The 25,465-nt window shown below is 42.8% G+C and overlaps 1 protein-coding gene across 2 annotated transcripts in view; it reads left to right on the forward strand.

Annotated features, from left to right (window-relative positions):
• The first annotated feature begins 6,827 nt into the window (after positions 1 to 6,827).
• The window catches only part of RASGEF1B (RasGEF domain family member 1B), a 560,362-nt gene continuing 541,724 nt past the window's right edge, over positions 6,828 to 25,465 (forward strand). For both annotated transcript variants that reach the window (XM_057547295.1, XM_057547296.1), the window contains exon 1: positions 6,828 to 6,903. In XM_057547295.1, the coding sequence (XP_057403278.1) occupies positions 6,835 to 6,903 (69 nt within the window). In that variant the 5' untranslated portion in view covers positions 6,828 to 6,834. The remainder of the gene's footprint in view (positions 6,904 to 25,465) is intronic.

A 25,465-nucleotide genomic window follows, 5' to 3' on the forward strand; every position in this document is an offset into this window, starting at 1 on the left:
GATTGCTGCCAGTAGCTGCTATTTGGTATGAAATCCATTCAGATCATCAAAAGTCAAAGGAACATACAGCGCATGAAAATATGTTGTAATTGGCACCATTGTAACTCTATACGGTGTGTGATCTTAGCTGGGAGGAAGGGAGGGTTGTCAGATAACTTGTAATCTAATTTTCTTTGTTGTAAAATAGAATGTTACCATTGTATTCCTGTGGAATTATAATTATATCATCTCAGCCAAATAGAGCGCCTTTCTCAGGAGGTGCTTAAAGAGCTCAATAGACATCCATTCAGCCTTGTAAACATAGTAAAACCTGGCTCGCTTGCATTTCTGTCAACTGAAATTTCCTATCAGCCAGCGTGTCCCCTCATCCTTCCTACCGGGATAAATGATTTTATGCTGCTGAACCTGACGCCCCAAGAGACACTGAAGTACCTTCTGAATCATCAAAGAATTATGAAACCTTCAGTAGAGTTTCGGTGTTAATTGCAATTTATGACAGCCTAATTTTTTGAAAAGTGGTAATTCAAGTGTTGCATAGCTGATAATTAGTTGGAATAGTTGATTAATCAGACTGCTCTATTTTCTGACCATACTGAAGTACAGTATTTACAGTAACTGCAACACTGGCTCTCCCTGAGAGCCAGAAAGGAGGCAGGGTTTGAAAGTAGTATTCTTTATTTTATCTTTATTATGTTTTAATTGAGGTATAATTGACATACAATATTATATTAGTTTCAGGTGTACAACATAATGATTCAATATTTATATATTGTGAAATGATCACCACAATAAGTCTAGTTAACATCTGTCATCAAACATAGTTATAGAATATTTTTTCTTGTGATAAGAAATTTTAAGATTTACTCTTAGCAGCTTTCAAATATGCAACACAGTATTATTAACTGTAGTTGCCATGCTGTACATTACATCCTCATGACTTATTTACTTTATAGCTGGGAGTTTGTACCTTATGACCCTCTTCACCCATTTCAGCCCCCACCCCACCCCCAATCCCTGTCTTTGGCAACCACCAGTCTGGTCTCTGTATCTATGAACTTGGTTTTTTGTTTTTTTTTTTTAAGATTTCACATACAAGTGAGATCGTATGGTATTTGTCTTTCTCTATCGGACTTCTTTCACTTAGCATAATGTCCTCAAGGTCCATCCATGTTGTCACAAATGGCAGGATTTTATTCTTTTTTTATAGCTAAATAATATTCCATTATAGATACACACACATATATAAGATATTTTCTTTATCCATTCATCTGTTGATGGAGACAGTAGTATTCTCTAGACTTGGCAGGCATACATTATTACTCATTCTGGGCAAATGATCATTTCCAGAACTTATTCTTGAGCTTCTACATTAACTTCTAAAATAGATGAGAAGAGAAAATAGGAAAATTATAAAAATAGACTGTATTTGCTTCTTATGGCTTTGCGATCCCTAGGGTCATTGCTAATAACTAGACTGTTAGCTCTAACAGTAAAGGTGAGTGTCTCTGAAACTGAATTTTGTATGATATTTAGTAGAGCCTCTTTACAAAGATTCCTTAAGGGGAGTATCAGTGCAGTAGATTTCATTGCATTAATTGGTCCATTCTAAATGTGATACTAAAGGGATAAGATCTTAAATCAATTACGATTAACTTGATAACTTTTTTTTTTAATCTCCAAGTTCTTAATGATGGGATCTTAAAAAAAAAAGTATTAGAGGGGCTTCCCTGGTGGCGCAGTGGTTGGGAATCTGCCTGCCGATGCAGGGCACACGGGTTCGAGCCCTGGTCTGGGAAGATCCCACATGCCGCGGAGCAACTGGGCCTGTGAGCCACAATTGCTGAGCCTGCGCGTCTGGAGCCTGTGCTCCGCAACGAGAGAGGCCGCGATGGTGAGAGGCCCGCGCCCCGCTGTGAGGAGTGGTCCCCGCTTGCCGCAGCTAGAGAAAGCCCTCGCACAGAAACGAAGACCCAACACAGCCAAAAATAAATAAATAAAAAAGAAATTAACATGTTAAAAAAAAAAGTATTAGAATTGGTGTTGTGCTCAGGTTCACTGCAAAGAATAGAAAAATTCAGGAATATGTAAGAAGAAAATAAAAAACAATCCATTATTCTATCACCCAGAGAGAACTATGATTGCCTTTTGGTATGTTTCCTTCCATTTTCTTCCTATGTATACAGGTAAACATTTTACAAAGTTAGCATATACTACATGTACTGTACGCTGTCCCCCACCAACATTATGTAAGGGACATTTTCTAGGTCAGTAAATATTCTTTAAAAACATATTTAATGCTGACCATTTTTATGAATCAGAATTTATCAATCCAATCTCCTGTTGTTAGACTTTAGGTGGTTTACAAATTTTGGCTTTATAATGCTTCAACAAGTATCTTTCCTCATTCGTTTGCCCATCCATTTATTCATTCAATCAATTTTTACTAAGTACTATGTGCCAGGCTCTGGATCAGTAGTTGAGGCTATATCATTAATCATAATCCTCCTAATGCAGGTAGTTAACATTTATTACCATTACTAACTATGGACCGGGAACATTATTAGTACTAGTATATTAATTATATGAATATGTATTAGTATCATAATATTCTAATAAGCTAGTATAATAGTATTAACTAATTAAATCCTTATGAGGTAGGTATTATTATCATCCCTATTTTCCAGATAAGGAAACAGAGGCTTACATAATTGAAGTGACTTGTCCAAAAATCACTCAGTTGGTACTTGGAAGAGCCAGAATTTAAACCCAGGCTGCCTGACCCCAGTCCTGCTCTTTTAACCACAGTGGCTACTATGTCAGTAAAAAAGATACTCCCCTGCCCCTGTGGACATGAAATAATTTTAAATGTAATACTCTTTGAGTTATTTTGATTATCTGATTTTTTGATTTGATTCTCTGAGTATTTTCTTAGGATAAAGTCTAGAAACAGAAATGCTGAGTCAAAGGTTATGAATAATCCTAGTGAATAATACTGTGGTTAAGGTCCTAAATGGGGGAGGACCAAGGATGACAAGATTATGTATCTATCTATCTATCTATCTATCTATCTATCTATCTATCTATCTATCCATCCATCCATGCATGCATCCATCCTGGCTCTCTGTTGTTGCTCTACCAGCAAGGTAGACAGCAGGAAATAGGTGTAGTAATGATTCAGGCCTGGGCAGGCCCCGGAGAAGGTCTGGGCAATGCTCTTCCTATCAAGGCAGAGTCAGTGGGTGGCTGGCTGCCCTTCAGAAATGTTTCTCTTGACACCAGAAGATGCAAGATGGCAGAGGACAGGCAGCATGGAGAGGAAGAGCTCATCAAAGAAATGAGTCTAGATCACAAGTGAACGTACAGCCCCTTAAAATGAATATCATCACAAGAAAACGCCTCTACTCACTAAAAATCACGAGTTCAGTTAAAGACTTTCTTATTTCAATTAGTATTTAGTATAGCCTTTCTTTTTTATTTATTTATTTATTTATTTATTTATTTATGGCTGTGTTGGGTCTTCGTTTCTGTGCGAGGGCTTTCTCTAGTTGTGGCAAGCGGGGGGCCACTCTTCATCGCGGTGCGCGGGCCTCTTACTAGCGCGGCCTCTCTTGTTGCGGAGCACAGGCTCCAGACGCGCAGGCTCAGTAATTGTGGCTCACGGGCCCAGTTGCTCCGCGGCATGTGGGATCTTCCCAGACCAGGGCTCGAACCGGTGTCCCCTGCATTGGCAGACAGATTCTCAACCACTGCACCACCAGGGAAGCCCAGTATAGCCTTTCTTGCACCTAAACCATAAATTACTCACATATGGCAAGTGACTATCTGTAAATATTCTTTCTGTTTCTTAAATTCCATACTTCTTCTTACGTTCCACTCCCCCAAATGGACATTACCTGTTCTTTGCCAGCTTTCTGTGATGTAGTATCATGTAATAGCAAAAACACAGACTTGATTGGCAGCTGAACTAGGCTTAATTCCTGGCTCTGCCGCTAACCTGCTGTGTGGTGTTGGACAATCTTTTAAATTCTCAGTTTCTTCCTTTTAAAATAATACAGAGTTGTAATGACAATCAAATGAAGTGCCATGAGCAGAAAAAAATAACAGCTAAGCTGTATTGAGTTCTTATTATAAGTATCACAAAATAAGACACTCTTCTAAGTGTTTAAAATGCATACATGTACTTATTCCTCAGAATAATCACATGGTAAGCTGGATTCTAGATAGCTCTATGGCTTTCACCCCTGCTGTTCCTTCTGTGATTATGTTACATTATGTGGCAAAAGGGACTTTGAAGATGTGATTAAGGGACTAATCAGTTGACCTTAAGATAGGAAGATTATGTAGGTGGGCCTGGATATTATAATCATGTAATCACATGAGCCTCTTTAAAGCAAAAATTTTCTCTGGCTGTTGGCAAGAAAAGAAGTCAGAGAGATTTGAAGCATGAGACAGACTCAAGGCAATTGTTGCTTAGAAGATGGAAGAGGTCACTTGAGAAGGAGTCTGGGCAACCTCTCCAAGAGAAGGGTGGGCACCCTGCTGACAACTAACAAGGAAACAGGGACCTCAGACCTATAGCTGCAAGGAACTGGATTCTGTCAACGACTTGTGTTTGAAAGTGGATTCTTCTCAGAGCCTCCAGATGAAAGCCCAGCTGGCTCTATCTTGGTTTCGGCCTTGTGAGATCCTAAGCAGAGAACCTCCCCAAACTTCTAACCCACAGAACTGCGAGATAATAAATGGGTGTTGTTTTAAGATGCTAAGTTGTGACAGCAATAGAAAAAGAATACAGACCGCACGCAGTAGCTACCTTTATTCTTATGCTCGTTTTGCAGATGAGGAAACTGGAGCACAGAGAAGTAGTCACTTGCCTGAAGTTTCACAGCTATTAAATATCAGAAGTGGGATTTAAATTGAGGTAGTCTGTCCCCAGAGCCCACAGCCTAACATGGCGACACAGTGCCTGAGACATGTGTAGGTACTCATTGTGTATTAGTTTTCTTTCTCTTTTTAGTGTAGCATAGAGGGCACCTAGCTGCCACAGTTCTCGAGTTTGCTGCCGTTGGGGCATCTGGTGCTTCGGCGGTGGGCTTGGGATAAAGATAGTATACTTGGAGCATTAGTCTTCCTTGTGGGAGTAGGTCTTTTTATATCATAACAAACCTGAATATTTCATAGGCTAGAATGCAAAAGATAAAACCAGAGATGTCAAAGAAACTTTGTTTTTGATGATCTCTTTACTACGAAAAATACTTGATTGAAAAAAGTTTGAGAAGCACTGAGCTGATATATTCAAACTAATTTACACCTTTTCTTCTTATATTATTCCCTAAATTCACAGTGGGTTTGCTGTACCAGCTAGAATTCTGGAAAGAGAATCAGGAAATCTGGACCCAGTTATTCATCACTATCCATCCAACCAGCCATCCTCTATTCATGGAGTCAGACAATAATTTGTAGAGTGCGCCTATATGCCTGGAGTGTCTCTAAGACAATGTGACTTGATGAAGTAATACAAACTCTTCTAGTTCTGCTTCCTTGCATTTAAAACTAGGTGATATGACAAAACTTTCTCTGTCTATTACCAATCGAATGCTTTTACAGTTCTTGTATGTGCTGACCTCCGGATCTGACAAGGTAGGGTAATGTTTCTCAAAGTCCAGCCTGGGTACCACCTGCAGCAGAATCTCCTGGGTGCTTAATAAAAAAAAAGCAGATCCTGAGGTTTCCCCAAATCTTCTGAATCAGAAACATTGGGAGTTGGGGACCAGGACTTCTGGTTTTAAACAAGCTCTCTGGGTTATTCTCATGCACACTTTAAGTTTGAGATGTACAGCTATATGGATGCAAAATAAATACATAACATAGGTCCTGTGTCCTAAAAATATCTTCCTTATTAAAAGACAAACGTTATAGGTTTGGAGAGAAAAACAGGGCCATACCTTTCTGTATCAGCCTCCTGGCCAGGCTCATCCATCCCCTACCCCACCCCCATCCCAGCCAAGGCTGTGATTCTGGAGCATATCTGGCCCAGACCCTGTGCCGACAGTCACCTTTCCTCTTCTGGGGCTTACCTGTGCCTAGCCCGTTCATTAAGAGGGGTCAAAGTGGACGTGAGCTGGAGGTCCCCCTCCCAGGCTTTGGGAGGCTTTTCCCTTTCCCTGAGGCAGGGTGGGGCTGGCGCAGGCCGCCGGGGGACCCCTGCGGGCAGCTCGCGCCTTGCAGCCGTAACCCGCCGGGTCAGCCGCGACCTGAGACAGCCTTTTCCACCTCCTCCGGCGCGGAGAGGGGAAACTGGGGAAGTGGGGCACCCCGGCCAGCCCCGTAAGCAGACGCTCCCCGGCGCTCGCCTCCCGCTTTCCCGCGGAGCGTCAGGCCTCGGCTGCAGCCGAGCGCTGTGGCTGGAGCGGCGGTGTCCGGGGCCGGGCCGCCAGTGCCCGCGCCTCGGCGCTCTGCCATCCGGTGGCCTTGCCCGCGCGCGACGCCAGTCCTGCGGCGCGTTGGCCCTCCCGTCACCCCCTCGGCGGGGCCCTTCCCTTTACTCTGGTGACAGTGACATTCAGCGGGAAAGGCTAGCGCAGACGGCAGCGCCCCGCTCCCGCGGCGCGGGAGGCTGGAGAGGCGGACCCGGCCGCGCGCGCTCGCAGCCCGCGCTCCGGGCGGCGGCGGCAGGGCAGCAGGCGAGCTCGCCCCCGCCCGGCTCGGCTGCCGGCAGCCCCCAGCCCCGGGGCGCGCTGGCCGGCCGGCTGCGGGCGAGACCTCGGCGCCTGGGCTCTCGCGCCGGGAAAGGACGGATCCGGCGCCTCGGGAGAGCCCCTGCCTCACTGCTCGTATATGGCAAAGTTTCTCGCCAAGCTCCTGGGCTGCACGTTGCCGAGCAAGGGCGCCTCTCCCATGTGTGAGGTAGGTGGAGGGTGTGTCCCCGCTGCGACGGTAGTCGGCGGCGGCGGCGGCGGGCGAGCCCTGACCGGGGGCCCTGGACCGTCTCACTTGCCCGGTTTCCACCTGCAGGTCTGGGGTGGGGCGGGGAGGATGGCCAGGGGGAGGCCGGAAACCCGGGAGCCTGAAATCTAGCTCCTCTGGACCTCAGTGAATCTTTTTTTTTTTCCCTTCCCTAGTTGACAGGCGAACACGTTTTCTGTCAATCGAGTTTTGCGAGTTGCTCTTTACCTAAAAGGCCAGGAATGTCTGAAAATGAGCGGGATCCTGCAGTCCCTCTTCGCTGCCTACTTTGTTTCTTTCTTTTTCCTTTTCGTCTGAAAAACAACAACAACAACAAAAAACAAAAGCAAAACAAAACAAAACAAACCCAGTACGTGCAATCTTCAGGTCAGAAGGCTTCCACCTTGCCGCCTCCTCTACTCCCCTCCCCCAGCCGCCAGCTCACCGCAAACTCCACTGAACTTAACTCATTTCTTCCTTCGGGAGTGAGATCCACTGGGGACGAGAAGGGTTAAAATGGGATTTACCAAATCAGGTGAACAAATCGCAGTTCTGAAGGCAGGTACATCTAACTGCTCACCTGTCTGAAGAGGCAGTGACGCTGCTGTAAGCATGTCTGCAAGGAGTCGTTTATGGGAAGGCCGGCTTGCCTCTCCTCCTGGGGCCAGTGGTGGCATAAACTGTTTTACAGGAAACCTATAGCGGCCGCTCAGTAGGGACCTGCGTCACACTGTGCACAGCCCCCCGCCTACCCCCTCCCCCACCCCCCCCCCCCCACCTCTACAGTGGGAACAGTGTGTGTCCTTTGTCTCCGTCTACTCCTGCCCTCCCCCAACAGGCTGCCGGACAGCTAGGCCTGGGCCAGGGGAAGTTGGCTGCGGCCAGGCTGGCGAGCGCTGCAGCGTGTGCCTGTGTGGCCTCTCCTCGCTGCGTTCGAGGCCCCGACAACTTTCCCTGCCAGCCTCAGGCTGCTTGGGAGCTGCTGCAGCCCTCTGGCCTCAGTTTCCTGACTGGCCAGAGAGAAGCAGAATTCGGTCTCTTCTCTCGTGATGCAGGAGCTTGTCCTTCAACAAGCCAACTCTTCCAGATTCAAGCTCTTAGTCTCTTTCCTGGCTGCTCCTGACTCTATTCTCGCCTCTGGCAGCTCTAGGTATTCTTACCTTCTGAGGTCCTTTGGTCACCTTCCTTTGACTTTGGAGCTCAGGTTGTTCAAGCCAGAATCTGTGCTGTGTGACAAGACAGTTTTGAAACAGGGAGGTCCCAATAGTAGGTGATGAAGAGGAGCTGGGAAAATGAGAGCAGACTGGCAGAAACGAGACTGAAATACCTGGGTACTTGGTAGCCTGAAATCTCAAAAATAATGAAGAGCCCGGAGAAGTAAAGTTTTCCAGGCCTGCAGCTAAAATTAACTGTCTCCTTCGGCATGTGGCATCTCTGCCCACTTGCTTCTCTGTGACATAAATGTTAGGCAGCATTTGGGGGTCGTTCTGGAGACCGGATGTCCTCCTTTTACATTGCTTTTCTCTTCACTTGTATTTGGATTTTTGTTCTGAAATTACCAGAACCCATGCCAAGTGATTTCAGTTCTATGGGATGCCTTTGGCTGTATATTCCTCCCTGTTGTATCCTCCAGCCAATAGATGCCCCACCTTGATTTCTTAGAATAATTGACTCCCAATCATGGCTGGGAGGAAGGGGCCTCAAAAACTAGTCAGAGACCTATTTAGATAGTTAAGAAAATGAGTGGCTGTTTTGTCTTTGAAGAGCTCTAGGGAGAGGGAATTCCCTCAGTCCTTGGTAACTCCTTGTTTCTTGCTGTGTGTTATTTTCTAACCATCTAGAGGCAGGAGCTACTGTAGCATCTGTTCTCTGCTTTCCACAGGTGATTGATGCAGTGCTGGCTGAATTAACCCCAAACACTTCACCCCAGTATCACTTTTGATCAGTGCTGCTGGAGGAGTTAAGTGATCATCCCTTTCCTACCTTTGGCGGAAAATCTGTGCCCCCAAAGAGATGAATAACTAAGTCAGGAATGTGTTTCAAGGATGCTTTCGTCTCAGGCAACAACCCCTTCAGCACACTCTTAGTCATAAATGAAGAGGCAGTGGTTGAGAGCTCTTGACATCTGGGAGGGAGAGAAATGTGTAAGAAAGAGATTCTTAAGCCTTTCTAAATATTCCTTTTCTAAAAGTGAAAGTAGTGCTAGGATATGAGAAAATTTTAGGCAGCTTTTCATTTCCACCGAATGCTCTGATCCTAACTTTGGAGGTTACCTTTAGTTTCAGGGAGATCAAGAGTAGAGATGGATGTTTTCATGATGCATGGCCTTTGTTTTCATTTTGGTTAGGGGGTGGCCAGAATGCAGTTTCTTCCTACACAGGCCACGTAGGTTTGCACAGAGGAGATTCTGCCTGAAAGAGGACTGAGTCCCGACAGGACCTCCGGTGTGTTTGCAGTTGTCTGACAAGGGAGAATGGGTGACAGGCTATGGAGAACATGGGAGCAAAAAGTCACTGTGGTTGAAAAACAATGCCAGTGCGTATCCTGCTGTGTCATCTTCAGAGGCTAAGGACAGATGGTGTGCATTTGAAACAGAGTGTCTCCATGATCATTTTGTTAACCTTTTTATTAGTGTTTAAGTTTACAAACCAAGTCTTTGAGAAACAATTTTTTTTTTAATAAATGTATTTATTTTATTTAATTATTTTTGGCTGCATTGGGTCTTCGTTGGTGCGTGCAGGCTTTCTCTAGTTGTGGTGAGTGGGGGCTACTCTTCGTTGAGGTGCGTAGGCTTCTTATTGCGGTGGCTTCTCTTGTTGCGGAGCATGGACTGTAGGCGCGCGGGCTTCAGTAGTTGTGGCACGCAGGCTCAGTAGTTGTGGCTCATGGGTTCTAGAGCGCAGGCTCAGTAGCTGTGGCGCACGGGCTTAGTTGCTCCGCGGCATGTGGGATCTTCCCGGACCAGGGCTCAAACCCGTGTCCCCTGCATTGGCAGGCAGATTCTTAACCACTGCGCCACCAGGGAAGCCCCTGAGAAACAATTTTAAAATTTCAAGAAAAAAGCAAAGGATGATAAGTTTACCCCCAGCCACAGCAGCATCCTGAGTACTGGGCTAGTTGTTTGGAATAATGTTTGCACTGCACCAAGGCAGAGGTCCCGCAGAAAGAGTGGGCTTGCTGTGTATTCTGACGTCTAGAAAGGTAGGACATGCTAAGCACACGGGTAGGTGGTTTCAGACCCAGCAGTTCCTACTTATATGCGTCCTGTATGCTTGGATGGATGGATGTCTGGCCCTGGCATCCATTCCTTCCCCTTTAAGTTCTGACCTATGAACCTGCCACCCACCTCCAGCCTCAGTGTTGCTTTGCTTTGTGCCTCAGTGCTAGTCAGTGATGGGGGTTGGTTCCAGGATAGGAAGTGGCAGGAGAATCAGATAGTCAGAGGTGATGGCTTTCTCTCCTCCCAGAGCCCTCTTCCCTCAGTCTGCAAACATGCATCTTTAATCCTGCCATCCTACACCATCTAACCTAGTGGGGCACCTTTCAGGAGGCACATCTGTTGGGCAGAACACATCTGGCTCCACAGAAAAGGGCTGTCAGTTCCATGCCACTGTCATGGATGTGGTCTCTAGAATTGTCACACCTCGTGTACATTCTACTTATTTCCACATTCTCTTTTCTGTCTCCACCAGCACTGCTGCCTAACTGTAACTATAGTTTTATTTAAATTTTTACATAATACATAATAACTATCATTTATTGCCTACTCTGGGCCAGACATTGTTCTAAGGCCATAATATACGTGATATCAGCTCTCCTCTCAATAGCTTCACAGTTTAGGTGTTAACAACCACGTTTTACAGATGAGAAAATTAAGGTTTAGAGAGTTTACGTAATTTGCTTCAGGTCACTCTAGTAATATGTGCTAGAGTGAGGAGCTCAAGGTTCCCCTCCCTCCTTCAACTATAGTTACTCAGTACTTAGTTTTTTTGCTTTGTTTTATTTTTTATTTTCTACCTCGGCTTCATTTCTAGATATACTCTTTCTCTTTAGAAGTAGGAAAGGCAAACCCTCATTCCTCCACATTCTTTCTTTCATTCTTTCATTCTTTTACTCCCATTATGTTACCATTGGGACGGCATGAGTACCTTACTCCTGGAAATGTTCAATCCAAGGCTGATTGAACTCAGAAGAATTGTTAAGGGAAAGATTCAAGTTCAATCGCTGTGACACTTTACAGATAGCATCCATTTATGGAGCATTTCCTGTATGTTGTCCTGTCTTATTCCCCTATAATATCACGAGGGAAGTCGTGTTGTCTCCCCTGTTTCAGAAGTGACGAAGCCAAATCTCAGAGTCATTACATGAATTGTCCAAGGTCACTTACCTACTGAGGGTCTAATCTGGGAGGTAAATCCTGGATTCTGATTCCACATGCTTTGCCAGCCAGCTGTACTGGTTTACCTAATCTTTTCCTGGCCTCTGATCTCTGTCTCATCCACTTTGTCTTTTGGGCTATTGCCAAAGTCATCTTCCTTAATAGCCCAACTCAGCACAGTGCCCATTTATATACCCCAAATTCTTTGATGGATCTGCAAGCAGATTCGTCAGGGTATGCAATTCCCCTCGATAGTGTGTTCCTACCTAATTTCCTTGTTCAGTCATACCTTCTTCCTATTATCCTTCTACCATTCCAACAAATTTAGTCTATTCCCATTTCTTGACCATATCCTCTCACCTCCAAGCTGTTCCTCTGCCTGGAATATTCTTCCCTTAATATCCACCTATTGATGTTTCCCCTTTCTTCAAGGTTCAGCTCAAATCTCACTCCAGATCCACCTCTTGGACAACATCCAGCCCTCTACACGAGCCCACTGAATGTTATTTGTGCTTGTATCTGTGAGACCTTGGACAACTTCCTCTTGTAGCTTCTTTCAGTTTTCTATCTTCAGTGGGGCTAACAGCAGTGCTGAATGCAGGGCGGTGAGGGTCAAATGAGTTAATGCCTGGAAAGTACTTAGAATAATGCTCAATATATGGTACTTGCTGAGGTTCTTGCCTGGGTGTCTCTGACCTCTTCAGCCTTTAGAACTAAGTACTTTTTCCTTCCACAGCACCTAGCAGAGGATTTTGCACACAGTTTTGCATCAGATACATGTCTGATGGGTTGAATTGATCTTTTAACCTTGAAGGTTCATGATTTTCTTTGCCCTTAAATTATTTGTTGATTATCTGAAGTTCAGATTTAACCAGCATCCTGAGTTTTTATTTGCTAAATCTGGCAACCCTGTCTAGAGTCCAATCCCATTCAATTGTGGAAGCCTTTTCCCCATCCTTCCCTCTTTAAAGCCCCTTCTGTGTCAGAGATCCTGTCCCAGACCAACAGTACCACCTATATAGAATTCCAGCTGGGCAACTGTCTGTCCCCACTGCCTCCCTAGCATGGAAATGTTGGAGTGAGGAAGCTTTCTACTGCAAGTGCCAGGGCTGTGACTGAGAGAGGTCTATTACTGGCATTCTGTTTATTCATTCTTCATGTGTTCACTGGGCCATTCAATCATTCATTCCTTTAACAAATGTTGTGAAATGCCAGCTTTGTGCTGGATGCCCCGTGGAAGCCTTGCTAAGAGACACTCAAACTGTTTTGACTGCGACCCACAGTCAGAAGTATATTTTACATAGCAATCCTGAATGCACAAAGCTATTTATACCTATAACACTGAAGTTAAATTTCAAGAATAATACTTTTCCTTATGACAGGGATGTACTCTGATCTTTACAATTTTGTTCTTTCCTTTCCATTACATTTATTACATTCATTCTATTAAGAATTAAACTGGGAAAGACTCACTGTATCGAGTTCATGCGTTGTGACTCATAATTTGAAAAGCACTGCTATGGAGGATGGTAAGATTCTATTTTTATAGAACAATTAGTATTACTTCATTATCCCAGTACTATACTCACACCTTATTACACTATACATTAGGAGATTTTTGTGGCCTATCTTGGGAAGCCAGTCACCATGCATAACATTATTTTTGGGGAGAAAATGTTTTCTGAGTTTCAAACAGTTAACTTACCGAATGACTTTTGATGAATATCCTGCCTCTAAATTCGGTGAAAGGTTTGGTATGTTACCTGATCATATTTTACGACATGGTTTTTTATTTTGAACACTGTACTCAAATTTTAATTTATTTCTCTCTTTGCATCCGCTAACAGCAAATGTGCTCCACTGGTTGGATTGACCCCCCAGGCTACATTTTTTGGATCTTTCTAGTTATATATTTTAATTGACTCCATCCCTTCTCTCTTGAAGGAAGTTGTACTTTGAAGCAGTTTTTTTCCCTCTAATTTGCCTGGTGAAGACCTTGATTTCATCCATTACAATGAGCTCCTTTGCCCGTTTAAATGAATCTTGCACACTCTCACCCACTTGGTCATTCTGATCGCTTCAAGCATCTAAAGGAAGAACCATGTGGTCCGGCTGTTTTGAAGGCCAATGGCTCGTATGAGTGTGGCTATAGCTTCAGTGATTGGAGGTTGGTAGATGATCATAAAGGAGAAGTTTACTTTGAGAATAATAGCTCCTGTTGCCACAGCTGTGATTTCTATGAGGGTCATTTGAATTTTAAGCTAATGCATACTGAGTTTGTCCTGTAAATTCACCATTCAGTTGCTTTGAGGGCCAATTGGATGGCTGTACCACATCTGAGCCATTGTATACACACAGACAACTCTACTTACCTTTTGTGTTAGCTGCTTTTAAACTCTGCATGTGGTCCAAAATGCACGCATTTCATTTATAGGAACATTTGGTCCCATTATGATTACATCTGTCTAATGGCTTCTTGCTGAGAAACCGTTACATGATTTTTTTTCCTTTTTGTATTTTGATAAGGAAAGGCTGGTGTTTCACATCTGTTAAATTACCAGTGCTGGTTGCATGTCATAGGGAGCATGGCTAGGAGCTTAACTCTTTGGTTTACTTCCTTTTGCTTAGGTCTTTTCAATTTGTCACGATGTTCTTATATATTATGTATTTCTACTTTCTGAATCTTTGATAAGATACAATAGGTCTAGTAGTGATGTTTATATTAAGGAAGTTCTACCTGCTTGGATTTGCTTATTGAAGTGGCCAATAAATAAAAGCATAACTTTAATTTGAATTTTGTGATGGGTACAGACTGTGCTTCCCACCCTTGGAGAGTCTTAAATGTGTTCTAGGCCTATTTCTCCAAGTATCTATAGTTTATTAACAGTATTCTAATGTCCCTTTCAAACCTCTACATTTTCAAACCAAAATGGAGGACTTATCATCCTCCCTGCTGCCCACCTGAAACCCACTTTTCCTTTCCAACTCCGTCGTCAGCCAAAAGCACCCCATGTCTTCTTCTTACCCAGCGTAGCACTTTGGTGTCACCTTGCTTAATCTCTTTTCTTTTTCCTTTGTGAACAGTCTGTCAGTGACTCCTGCAGATTTCGTCTTAGATTTGTACCTTTCTTTTTATCCCTACTAGTCGTCAGCCACTGATCTGACATTTATTGAGTATATGCTGTGACCAAGGACTAGTGGGGTCTGTAGGGGATTTTTTTTTCTTTAATATATATTTATTTATTTCGCTGCTCTGGGTCTTAGTTGTGGCATGCGAGATCTTCGTTGCCACGTGCAAGATCTTTTTAGTTGCGGCATGTGGGATCTTTTAGTTGCGGCATGCGGGCTTAGTTGCAGCATGTGGGATCTAGTTGCCTGATGTGGGATCTAGTTCCCTGGCAAGGGATCGAACCCGGGCCCCCTGCATTGGCAGTGTGGAGTCTTAACCACTGGACCACCAGGGAAGTCCCTGTAGGGGATTTCAAGATAAGCCACTAATTGGTTTGCTCCCCTGAAGTCTCCCTCCTCTCCACTTTTCCTGAATATGCAGCTGGTATACCATGGTGCCTTTTCATTGTCTCTTTCCTACAGAAGAGTCTACATGACCTTCTACTTCCAAAGGCTCAAGTCTCTAAATTCCGCCTAGGTTATATGTAAGGTATTCAGTTAAGTGTCTCACTCTGCCTATCCAGCTTTACTTCCTGCCATTGATTTCCTTCAGGGATCCTCACATGTCAAATACAAATTCTTACCCTGTGCCTTTGTTTATGCTCTTTGTCTATCCTGCAATATGATGACCTATCCTCATTCTTTCCATTCTTCCTACCTAAACACTATCTAATTTTCCGAGCCATAGTAAAGACCCAGTCCTTCATGGAGCCTTAACCAAATAAAGCAAAGAGGCTAACCGTACACAGGCTGGGAAATCAAATACTTGACTTCCAATCCTGGTTCCCCCGCTTCTTAACTTTGTGACCTTTTTAAAAAAATTTTTTATTGAAATATAGTTGATTTACAATGTTGAGTTAGTTTCAGGTGTACAGCAAAGTGATTCAGTGATTCCGTGACACACATATAAGAATATATATATTCTTTTAAGATTCTTTTCCATTATAGGGTATTACAAGATATTGAGTATATTTCCTTGTGCTGTACAGTTGGTCCTTGTTGGTTATCTATTTTATACATAGTGGTCTGTATATTTTAATCCCAAACTCCTAATTTATCCCTCCCCCTCTTTCCCCTTTGATAACCATTGGTTTGTTTCTATGTCTGTGAGTCTATTTCTGTTTTGTAAATAAGTTCATTTGTGTCATTTTTTTTAGATTCCACATATAAGCGATATTATATAATATTTGTCTTTGTCTGACCTACTTCACTAAGTATGATCATCTCTAGGCCCAGCCATGTTGCTGCAAATGGCATTATTTCATTCTTTTTTATGGATGAGTAATATTCCATTGTGTATGTGACCTTAATAAGTAAATTACTTCCTTGTGTCTCACTTTTATTTTCTGTAAAATTAAAATAATAATAGTACCTATCTTATTGAATGGTTATGAGGATTAAATAAGATAATTCAAATAAAATACTTAGCATAGTATCTGGCATGCAGTAATTGACACATAGTAAATAATAATAATAATAATAATAATAGTTATTATAACATATATTCTCACCTTGATCCCCATACCCTGAGTATTCCCTCTTCTTTGACTATCTTACAACACATCTTATGCTTTTCTGAATTCTCCACAGTGCTGAGCACAACATAGGTGCTCAATCAATGCTTAGCAATTTTGAAAACATGCCACATGCTGTTTTATCAAAATCTGGGAACCAATTTATTTCTGGATATGTTTAATTGTATTTCATGGAAATGTGACAGCCATTGTCCTTTAGTGACTTTGTCCCCCAATCTATGGGATGTGTGTTGATGCTAACTTAGGCTGCAGTTGTATGAATGATGATCATGTATTTTTACATGCAACTGTGGCAGAAGCAGTACTTGAAAAATGTGCCAATTGTAAATGCCATTTAAATGAAATTCAACCATAGATTGCAATGTAATTAAACACAGGGTAATTTTAAGTTTTCACTTGGTTTGCAAAACATGTATCCTCAAAATAGGTCAAGTGAAGCAAAACCATGCCGTAAGTCAAGATTTTATTCATCAGACTTTTATGTTCCATGCTGTTGGTGGAGAATTCTGGCTTAAAGTCAGGTTAGATTATTCCAAAATTAATGTGCTCCAAAGGACACTTACCCAGTGGGCTTCCTCATCATATTTCCAGTGGGAAAGAGGGAGTAATGACTCCCTGCTTCCCTGGAAAACTCTGTTGGATGGCTGAAAGCATGGGAATTTACTTTCGTGGAGATTATTTGAATTTGGTTGAAAGTCAAGTGAGGGTACCTACAGAGAGGCACATGGGGCTGAGAACTAAAGAATGGCAGCTTTATGAATTGCAAAGAACCTGCACCCGGAGTCTTAAGATCTGGATTCCGAGGCTGGCTCATCTCCTCACTGGCTGAGTGCAACTGGAGGAAATCTCCTTACCTCTCTGACTGTCAGTTTTCATAGCTCTAAAATGCAAGTATCAATATTCGATTTGCTTTATTCACAGAAATGATGTGAGGCTCTAGTGTGGTAATAGATGTGAAAGTCCTTTATGAAATGTCAAGCATTATACAAATGTGAATTGCCATCACCGGTACTGTAACAAAGAGGACGGAAACATAAGGTGTATACTTGGCATGCTGGGCATGCAGGAACCTGCTGGCAAGTGGACTGTTGGGGATGGTATGAATGGTAAAGAATAGAAATGCTTCTGTCTGAAAGGTCGAGAAAGAAATATGAAGCAGTCATAATTTACAACTAGAGCTTTAACCCTTGTGCAATAGCTCCTGGAATCTCTTTGTATCCAGAGATTTACTTCCAGAATAATGCACTTTTTGAGAAGTAAACTTGAACTAGGTTTATGAACGAAATTCTATCAACATAGGGGGAGGAATGTAGATATCAGTGACAGAAGGCAAATTGCAAGGAGGGACTGTTGGACCAGACTCAGAAAGAGGGTCTGAGAGTATAGGACTACAGATGGAAGAAACACAGTGGCTGCTGTTTGAACTCACCCCCTACTCCTTTTGTCCCCTGGGTCTAGCTACCCTGTGCCAGAAAAAAGAGCCTGACATACGATGACCTAAGCAGTCTTGCTGTTGGGCCAATTCAGAGAGCAGAATTCAGAGGAAGGATCCTTTTCAATGCAAGGGGAGCACTGATAGTCTGGCAGAGGGGCAGTGAGTAGTTTGTGGCAGGAGCAGTACAGACATACAGGCAACCTGGAGCCAGCATGGTCCAATGGCTGCCTGGACTGGTTTGAGAGCTCACATGATGTAATTTCCCCCAGAGGACACCTACCGATACCAAAGGATGAAGGGATCCTTGCAAGAGAATCTGACGTGCTCAGGGTGGGGGTGGGGTTACGTGGCTAGCAAAATTTGGGTGTAAGTGATAGGGTGACTTCATTTGTAACCACATTTGGGTACATAAAACGGGCCCAAATAATCTTGTCAATTTCCTTCTTTCCTATTTCATTCTTGAATCAGGGTAGGCCTTTTGCGAAATCTAATCCCCCAAGCCATTATATTTTGGCCCAACAAGCTTATTCTTGATGTTTATTTTAACCAAATTTCATATGTGTTAACATGTATTGTGTGTCTGTTAAGAGAAAGTGGAGTGGTGTGAGAGAGGTCAGATGCACATACAGAGCCACACACAGACAGAGAGACACAGACACACAGTGATTTATTTGCTCCTGGAATGGCGAAGATGATTAAACAGCATCATGATCAGTGGTTAAAATGAATCCAGAAATGTCTCTGATTTTATTTACCAACTTTGCTCCAAAACCTTAAATGTGCTTATATACGTGAGGCCAAGCTCATGGGACACTTCTCAGGGGTTAACAAACTGAACTTCCTCTCCTTTTGAGTTTCTCTTTTGCCTCCTTTCTCTCCTCAGGCTTAGGGAAGTCCTTTCTGAGAATCTGTGACATAGCTGTGTGCAATTTTCATTTTTTCCATCTCACTCTGCAAATAGAAACTGATTTCATTTTTGCTCATGTATAAAGAAATAGTGCATCTGATTTCACAAGCCAGAAAGAAATGATTGGAAAGCATCCAGCGAGGCCCTAGGGAAGCCCCTAAAATTATCCTCTACCTTATGGACTGTCCAGATTGTTCGTATGTGTGGCTGGGGAAGATGGAGGCAGGGAAGAGGGATTTGGGAAATAGAATTTTCTTGTGCCCAGATGCTATGAGTGAGTCAGATGGCTGAGTGAGTACCCCGATGCCTCCTGTGATTTTTAGGAGTCCATTTGCTCAGTGCCAGGTTTGGATGTCCAAGCAGCTGGGTGGAAACTCTGGGGTTCCTAGCTAACGCAGCTCCCACTCTCTGCACATGTGTGGACTTCCCTTATGTGTGAATACTTCCTGCATAAATAGACTTCTCTTGGCTTACCTTGAGTTACATCTTTGATTTGGAATTGCTGTGGGTTAGAATGACTAAGAAATATTCCCTCACTTAGCAGAGTTGATGGATCATAGACAATAATAACAGTTCTTTAGAATTCACCAAAACAGGAGGACCTTCAAGATGGCGGAGGAGTAAGACGTGGAGATCACGTTCCTCCCCACAAATACATCAAAAATACATCTACATGTGGAACAACTCCTACAGAACACCTACTGAACGCTGGCAGAAGACCTCAGACCTCCCAAAAGGCAAGAAACTCCCCACGTACTTGGGTAGGGCAAAAGAAAAAAGAAAAAACAGAGACAAAAGAATAGGGATGGAACCCGCACCAGTGGGAGGGAGCTGTGAAGGAGGAAAGGTTTCCACACACTAGGAAGCCCCTTCGCGGGTGGAGACTGTGGGTGGCGGAGGGGAGAGCTTCGGAGCCACGGAGGAGAGCACAGCCACAGGGGTGCGGAGGGCAAAGCGGAGAGATTCCCGCACAGAGGCTCGGCGCCGAGCAGCACTCACCAGCCCGAGAGGCTTGTCTGCTCCCCCGCTGGGTCGGGCGGGGGCTGGGAGCTGAGGCTCGGGCTTCGGAGGTCGGATCGCAGGGAGAGGACTGGAGTTGGCTGTGTGAACACAGCCTGAAGGGGGCTTGTGCGCCACAGCTGGCCGGGAGGGAGTCCGGGAAAAAGTCTGGAGCCGCCGAACGGGCAAGAGACTTTTTCTTGCCTCTTTGTTTCCTGGTGCACGAAGAGAGGGGATTCAGAGTGCCGTTTAAACGAGCTCCAGAGACAGGCGCGAGCCTCAGCTATCAGCGCGGACCCCAGAGACGGGCATGAGACGCTAAGGCTGCTGCTGCCGCCACCAAGAAGCCTGTGTGCAAGCCCAGGGCACTCTCCACACTGCCCCTCCCAGGAGCCTGTGCAGCCTGCCACTGCCAGCGTCCCGTGATCCAGGGACAACTTCCCCGGGAGAACGCACGGCGCGCATCAGGCTGGTGCAACATCATGCCGGCCTCTGCCGCCGCAGGCTCGCCCTGCATCCGTACCCCTCCCTCCCCCCGGCCTGAGTGAGCCAGAGCCCCCGAATCAGCTGCTCCTTTAACCCCGTCCTGTGTGAGCGAAGAACAGATGCCCTCAGGCGACCTACACGCAGAGGCGGGTCCAAATCCAAAGCTGAACGCTGGGAGCTGTGCGAACAAAGAAGAGAAAGGGAAATTTCTCCCAGCAGCCTCAGGAGCAGCGGATTAAATCTCCACAGTCAACTTGATGCACCCTGCATCTGTGGAATACCTGAATAGACAACAAATCATCCCAAATTGAGGAGGTGGACTTTGGGAGCAAATGTATACTTGGGGTTTGCTGTATGTGACTGACTACTTTCTGATTTTTGTGTTTATCTTAGTATAGTTTTTAGCGCTTGTTATCATTGGTGGATTTGTTTATTAGTTTCGTTGCTCTCTTCCTTTTTTTTGCTTTTAATTTTAATAATATATTTAAAAATTTTTATTTTAATAACTTTTATTTTATTTATTTTTATTTTTTCTTTCGTCTTTTTCTCCCTTTTCCTCTGAGCCGTGTGGCTGACAGGGACTTGGTGCTCTCGCCAGGGGTCAGGTGTGTGCCTCTGAGGTGGGAGAGCCGAGTTCAGGACATTGGTCCACCAGAGACCTCCTGGCCCCAAGTAATATCAATCAGCGAGAGCTCTCCCAGATATCTTCATCTCAACGATAAGACCCAGCTCCACTCAATGACAAGCAAGCTCCAGTGCTGGACACCCTAGGCCAAACAACTAGCAGCACAGGAGTACAACCCCACGCATTAGCAGAAAGGCTGCCTAAAATCATAATAAGGTCACGGAAACCCCCAAACACTCCACCAGATACGGTCCTGCCCACCAGAAAGACAAGATCCAGCCTCATCCACCAGAACACAGGCACCAGTCCCCTCCACCAGGAAGCCTACACAACACACTGAACCACCCTTAGCCACTGGGGGCAGACACTAAAAACAACAGGGACTACAAACCTGCAGCCTGCACAAAGGAGACCCCAAACATAGTAAGTTAAGCAAAATGAGAAGACAGAGAAACATACAGCAGATGAAGGAGCAAGGTAAAAACCCACCAGACCAAACAGATGAAGAGGAAATAGGCAGTCTACCTCAAAAAGAATTCAGAGTAATGATAGTAAAGATGATTCAAAATCTTGGAAATAGAATGGAGAAAATACAAGAAACGTTTAACAAGGACCTAGAAGAACTAAAGAGCAAACAAACAATGATGAAAAACAAAATAAATAAAATTTAAAATTCTCTAGAAGGAATCAATAGCAGAATAACTGAGGCAGAAGAACGGATAAGTGACCTGGAAGATAAAATAGTGAAAATAACTACCACAGAGCAGAATAAGGAAAAAAGAATGAAAAGAATTTAGGACAATCTCAGAGACTTCTGGGACAACATTAAATGCACCAACATTCGAATTATAGGGGTCCCAGAAGAAGAATAGAAAAAAAAGGGACTGAGAAAATATTTGAAGAGATTATAGTTGAAAACTTCCCTAATATGGGTAAGGAAATAATCAAGTCCAGGAAGTGCAGAGAGTCCCATACAGGATAAATCCAAGGACAAACACGGCAAGACACATATTAATCAAACTATCAAAAATTAAATACAAAGAAAAAATATTAAAAGCAGCAAGGGAGAAACAACAATTAACATACAAGGGAATCCCCATAAGGTTAACAGCTGATCTTTCAACAGAAACTCTGCAAGCCAGAAGGGAGTGGCAGGACATATTTAAAGTGATGAAAGGGAAAAACCTACAACCAAGATTACTCTACCCAGCGAGGATCTCATTCAGATTTGACAGAGAAATGAAAACGTTTACAGACAAGCAAAAGCTAAGAGAATTCAGCACCACCAAGCCAGCTCTACAACAAATGCTAAAGGAACTTCTCCAGGGAGGAAACACAAGAGAAGGAAAAGACCTACAATAACAAACCCAAAACAATTAAGAAAATGGTAATGGGAACATACATATTGATAACTACCTTAAATGTAAATGGGTTAAATGCTCCAACCAAAAGCCATAGTCTGCCTGAATGGATACAAAAACAAGACCTGTATATATGCTGTCTACAAGACACCCACTTCAGACCTAGGGACACATACAGACTGAAAGTGAGGGGATGGAAAAAGACATTCCATGCAAATGGAAATCAAAAGAAAGCTGGAGTAGCAATTCTCATATCAAACAACATAGATTTTAAAACAAAAAGACTATTACAAGAGACAAAGAAGGACACTACATAATGATCAAGGGATCAATCCAAGAAGAAGATATAACAATTGTAAATATTTATGCACCCAACATAGGAGCACCTCAATACATAAGGCAAGTGCTAAAACAGCCATAAAAGCGGAAATTGACAGTCACACGATCATAGTAGGGGACTTTAACACTCCACTTTCACCAATGGACAGATCATCCAAAATGAAAATAAATAAGGAAACACAAGCTTTAAATGATACAATAAACAAGATGGACTTAATTGATATTTATAGGACATTCCATCCAAAAGCAACACAATACACTTTCTTCTCAAGTGCTCATGGAACTTTCTACAGGATAGATCATATCTTGGGTCACAAATCAAGCCTTGTTAATTTAAGAAAATTGAAGTCATATCAAGTATCTTTTCTGACCACAATGCTATGAGAGTAGATATCAATTACAGGAAAAAATCTGTAAAAAACACAAACATATGGAGGCTAAACAATACACTACTAAATAACCAAGAGATCATTGAAGAAATCAAAGAGGACATCAAAAAATACCTAGAAACAAATGACAATGAATACACATCGACCCAAAACCTATGGGATGCAGCAAAAGCAGTTCTAAGAGGGAAGTTCATAGCAATACATTCCTACCTCAAGAAACAAGCAACATCTCAAATAAACAACCTGAACTTACACCTAAAGCAATTAGAGAAAGAAGAACAAAAAACTCCCAAAGTTAGCAGAAAGAAAGAAATCATAAAGATCAGATCAGAAATAAATGAAAAAGAAATGAAGAAAACAATAGCAAAGATCAATAAAACTAAAAGCTGGTTCTTTGAGAAGATAAACAAAATTGATAAACCATTAGCCAGACTCATCAAGAAAAAAAGGGAGAAGACTCAAATCAATAGAATTAGAAATGAAAAAGGAGAAGTAACAACTGACACTGCAGAAATACAAAGGATCATGACAGATTACTACAAGCAACTATATATCAATAAAATGGATAACCTGGAAGAAATGGACAAATTCTTAGAAAAGCACAACCTTCTGAGACTGAACCAGGAAGAAATAGAAAATATAAACAGACCAATCACAAGCACTGAAATTGAGACTGTGATTAAAAATGTTCCAACAAACAGAAGCCCAGGACCAGATGGCTTCACAGGTGAATTCTATGAAACATTTAGAGAAGAGTTAACACCTATCCTTCCCAAACTCTTCCAAAATATTGCAGAGGGAGGAACACTCCCCAGCTCATTCTACGAGGCCACCATCATCCTGATACCAAAACCAGACAAAGATGTCACAAAGAAAGAAAACTACAGGCCAATATCACTGATGAACATAGATGCAAAAATCCTCAACAAAATATTAGCAAACAGAGTCCAACAGCACATTAAAAGGATCGTACACCATGATCAAGTGGGGTTTATTCCAGGAATGCAAGAATTCTTCAGTATACTCAAATCAATCAATGTGATACACCATATTAACAAATTGAAGGAGAAAAACCATATGATCATCTCAATCGATGCAGAGACAGCTTTCGACAAAATTCAACACCCATTTATGATAAAAACCCTGCAGAAAGTAGGCATAGAGGGAACTTTCGTCTACATAATAAAGGCCATATATGACAAACCCACAGCCAACATTGTTCTCAATGGTGAAAAACTGAAACCATTTCCACTAAGATCAGGAACAAGACAAGGTTGCCCACTCTCACCACTATTATTCAACATAGTTTTGGAAGTTTTTGCCACAGCAATCAGAGAAGAAAATGAAATAAAAGGAATCCAAATCGGAAAAGAAGAAGTAAAGCTGTCACTGTTTGCAGGTGACATGATACTATACATAGAGAATCCTAAAGATGCTACCAGAAAACTACTAGAGCTAATCAATGAATTTGGTAAAGTAACAAGATACAAAATTAATGCACAGAAATCTCTTGCATTCCCATACACTAATGATGAAAAATCTGAAAGAGAAATTATGGAAACACTCCCATTTACCATTTCAACAAAAAGAATAAAATACCTAGGAATAAACCTACCTAAGGAGACAAAAGACCTGTACGCAGAAAACTATAAGACACTGATGAAAGAAATTAAAGATGATACAAACAGATGGAGAGATATACCATGTTCTTGGATTGGAAGAATCAACATTGTGAAAGTGACTATACTACCCAAAGCAATGTACAGATTCAATGCAATCCCTATCAAACGACCAATGGCATTTTTTATGGAACTAGAACAAAAAAATCTTAAAATTTGTATGGAGACACAAAAGACCCCGAATAGCCAAAGCAATCTTGAGAAAGAAAAATGGAGCTGGAGGAATCACACTCCCTGACTTCAGACTATACTACAAAGCTACAGTAGTCAAGACAGTATGGTACTGGCACAAAAACAGAAATATAGATCAATGGAACAGGATAGAAAGCCCAGAGATAAACCCATGCACATATGGTCACCTTATCTTTGATAAAGGAGGCAAGAATATACAATGGAGAAAGCAGATCCTCTTCAATAAGTGGTGCTAGGAAAACTGGACAGCTACATGTAAATGAATGAAATTAGAACACTCTGTAACACCATACACACAAAAAAACCTCCAAATGGATTAGAGACCTAAATGTAAGGCCAGACACTATCAATCTCTTAGAGGAAAACATAGGCAGAACACTCCATGACATATATCACAGCAAGATCCTTTTTGACCCACTTCCTAGAGAAATGGAAAAAGAAAAATAAAGAAATGGGACCTAATGAAACTTAAAAGCTTTTGCATAGCACAGGAAACCATGAACAAGACGAAAAGACAACCGTCAGAATGGGAGAAAATATTTGCAAATGAATCAACTGACAAAGGATTAATCTCTGAAATTTACAAGCAGCTCATGCGGCTCAATATCAAAAAACAAACAACCCAATCCAAAAATGGGCAGAAGACCTAAATAGTCTTTTCTCCAAAGAAGATATACAGATTGCCAGCAAACACATGAAAGGATGCTCAGCATCACTAATCATTAGAGAAATGCAAATCAAAGCTACAATGAGGTATCACCTCCCATGAGTCAGAACGGCCATCATCAAAAAATCTACAAACAATAAATGCTGGAGAGGGTGTGGAGAAAAGGGAACCCTCTTGCACTGTTGGTGGGAATGTAAATTGATACAGTCACTACGGAGAACAGTATGGAGGTTCCTCAAAAAATTAAAAATAGAACTACCATACGACCCAGCAATCCCACTACTGGACATATACCCTGAGAAAATCATAATTCAAAAAGAGTCATGTACCACAATGTTCATTGCAGCTCTATTTACAATAGCC

The sequence above is a fragment of the Balaenoptera acutorostrata genome, chromosome 5, assembly GCF_949987535.1.
Source record: "Balaenoptera acutorostrata chromosome 5, mBalAcu1.1, whole genome shotgun sequence".
In the NCBI taxonomy this organism is placed as follows: Eukaryota; Metazoa; Chordata; class Mammalia; order Artiodactyla; family Balaenopteridae; genus Balaenoptera; species Balaenoptera acutorostrata.